This window comes from Papaver somniferum, chromosome 5 (assembly GCF_003573695.1).
Source record: "Papaver somniferum cultivar HN1 chromosome 5, ASM357369v1, whole genome shotgun sequence".
Classification (NCBI taxonomy): Eukaryota; Viridiplantae; Streptophyta; class Magnoliopsida; order Ranunculales; family Papaveraceae; genus Papaver; species Papaver somniferum.
The window spans coordinates 112,200,129-112,202,030 of NC_039362.1; the positions used below are offsets into that span (position 1 = coordinate 112,200,129).

Genomic DNA, 1,902 nt, shown 5'->3' on the forward strand with positions numbered 1-1,902 from the left:
ATCCACATATCTGGCAGCTTTGAAGATAGTAGATATGATAACCTGATGTGGCTAAATCATCTTAAAGGTGTCTTTTCGGCGAAATCCTTTCAGAAAACCCTTGAGGTTCGAAAACCATCCACCTCATACTCCTCCAGCTTCTTTTGGAGTAAATTCTGGAAAATCGATTGTATTCCTCCCAAAATTCAGTTGTTCCTTTGGAGGCTTTTGAAGAATGGACTAGCCATGGGAGGAAACATTTGCAAGCACATCCAGGGAGTAAATGTTGAATGCAGGTTGTGCAATGGTGTTGTTGAGACTATTGATCACCTCTTCCTTCACTGCCAAGCTTCTCAGGTAACCTTATTTGCTTCTCCGATGAGTCTCAGAATCAACAATGCTCACAACACTGTGGAGGAATATATCAATCTGCGGATGGAAGCTAAAGATAAATATGCGTCTCTGAAGATGGGAGCTTGTGTTTTTTGGGCTATTTGGAAAGCCGGAAACTCGGTTGTGTTCGACAAAGGAAGCTTCATCATTCAAGCAGTGATTCAAGAGGCCATGTATTGGTACAACCTTGACACTAAGCCTTATGCTACTTCAACTTTACCTACAGAATCTGATATTCTTGATTCTCATAACGATCAGTGGATTCCTCCTCACATCAACACTATAAAAATAAACTTTGATGGAGCGGCTGGTCCAAAGGGGTTCGCTTGTAGTGCAGTAGCCAGAGACAGTACTTCTTCCTTCCAAGGTTGTCAAACTAAGACCTTTCAATATAACTCTGCGGTGGAGGCTGAAACAAATGGATCCCTTCTTGCTCTCGAATTGGCCAGAAACAGAGACTTCAAGGATATCATTTTGGAAGGTGACTCTTTAATCATTATCAATTCCCTCAGATATTCGAGTTTTCAGACTCACTGGAAAATCAGGAACACCCTCAGCAGATTGAAAGACTTAGTACTTCATTTCAACTTTGTGTCTTACCAGTATATTAAAAAGGAGGCCAATTCAGTGGCTCACCTTCTTGCAGCTCACGCTGTGTCTACCCATTCTTCAAATGAATGGTATTCTTCCCCTTCTTCTTGTATTACTCATCTCTTTGAGAGAATGAGTACTTCTGTCTAGTCTTTTTTTTTTTTTTTTCTTTTCTCCTTCAAAAAAAAAAAAAACCTTGTATTCTTACAGCTGGTGGATCTCCAGTTATTTGCTCCAGTGAAGGACTTGTTCCGATAACTAGTTCAATGTCTCCTTCTATAGATTTATATGTTCTGAACCTTTCTTGCAGCCTTCTTTCAATAAGTCAAATAACCAAAAGCTTGAAGTACAAGGTTACTTTCTATGAGACGCATTGTGTTTTTCAGGATCTTCTAATTGAAGCAATAATTGGCTTGGGAAAAGAGAGAGGGGGTCTGTACTTCTTGGAATTATAGGGGGCAAAACAAGATGAGAGTACAAGTGTGTCTAGTTTTGAAGAGCAAGTCTTGTTATGACAAAAAAGATTAGGATATCCATCTTTTGGGTATTTATAAAGGTTGCTCCCTAACTTATTCTCAGAACTTGAGGTATCCAAATTTAATTGTGAAACATGTGAGCTAGCTAAACATCATTGTGCCACATACGCTCCAAGCATGAAAAGAAGTTTATTTCTTTTTGAAATTGTTCATAATAATGTCTAGGGTCCTTCACAAATCACTACTGCTTGTGTTATCTAGTAGTTTGTCACTTTCATTGATGATTGCTCTCAGGTCTCTTGGGTTTATTTACTGAAAGAAAAGAGTGATCTTTCATAAATTTTTCCTTACCCGTTTTAGCACAAAAATTCAAGTGTTAAGATCTGATTGAGGTGGTGAGTATCTAAAACACTTCTTACTTCTTGAAACATGGGATTGTCCACAAAACCTCTTGTACTGATAC

General features: G+C 38.6%; 1 protein-coding gene across 1 annotated transcript; it reads left to right on the forward strand.

Moving 5' to 3' along the window:
• The first annotated feature begins 225 nt into the window (after positions 1–225).
• Positions 226–1,113, forward strand: LOC113279460. Its single transcript, XM_026528156.1, has one exon. The coding sequence runs from the start codon at positions 226–228 to the stop codon at positions 1,111–1,113; it is 888 nt and encodes a 295-aa protein (XP_026383941.1).
• Positions 1,114–1,902: the final 789 nt, after the last annotated feature.

Coding starts and splice junctions, on each gene's coding strand:
- LOC113279460 (XM_026528156.1), top strand. CDS start 226: ATGGGAGGAAACATTTGCAAGCACATCCAGGGAGTAAATGTTGAATGC.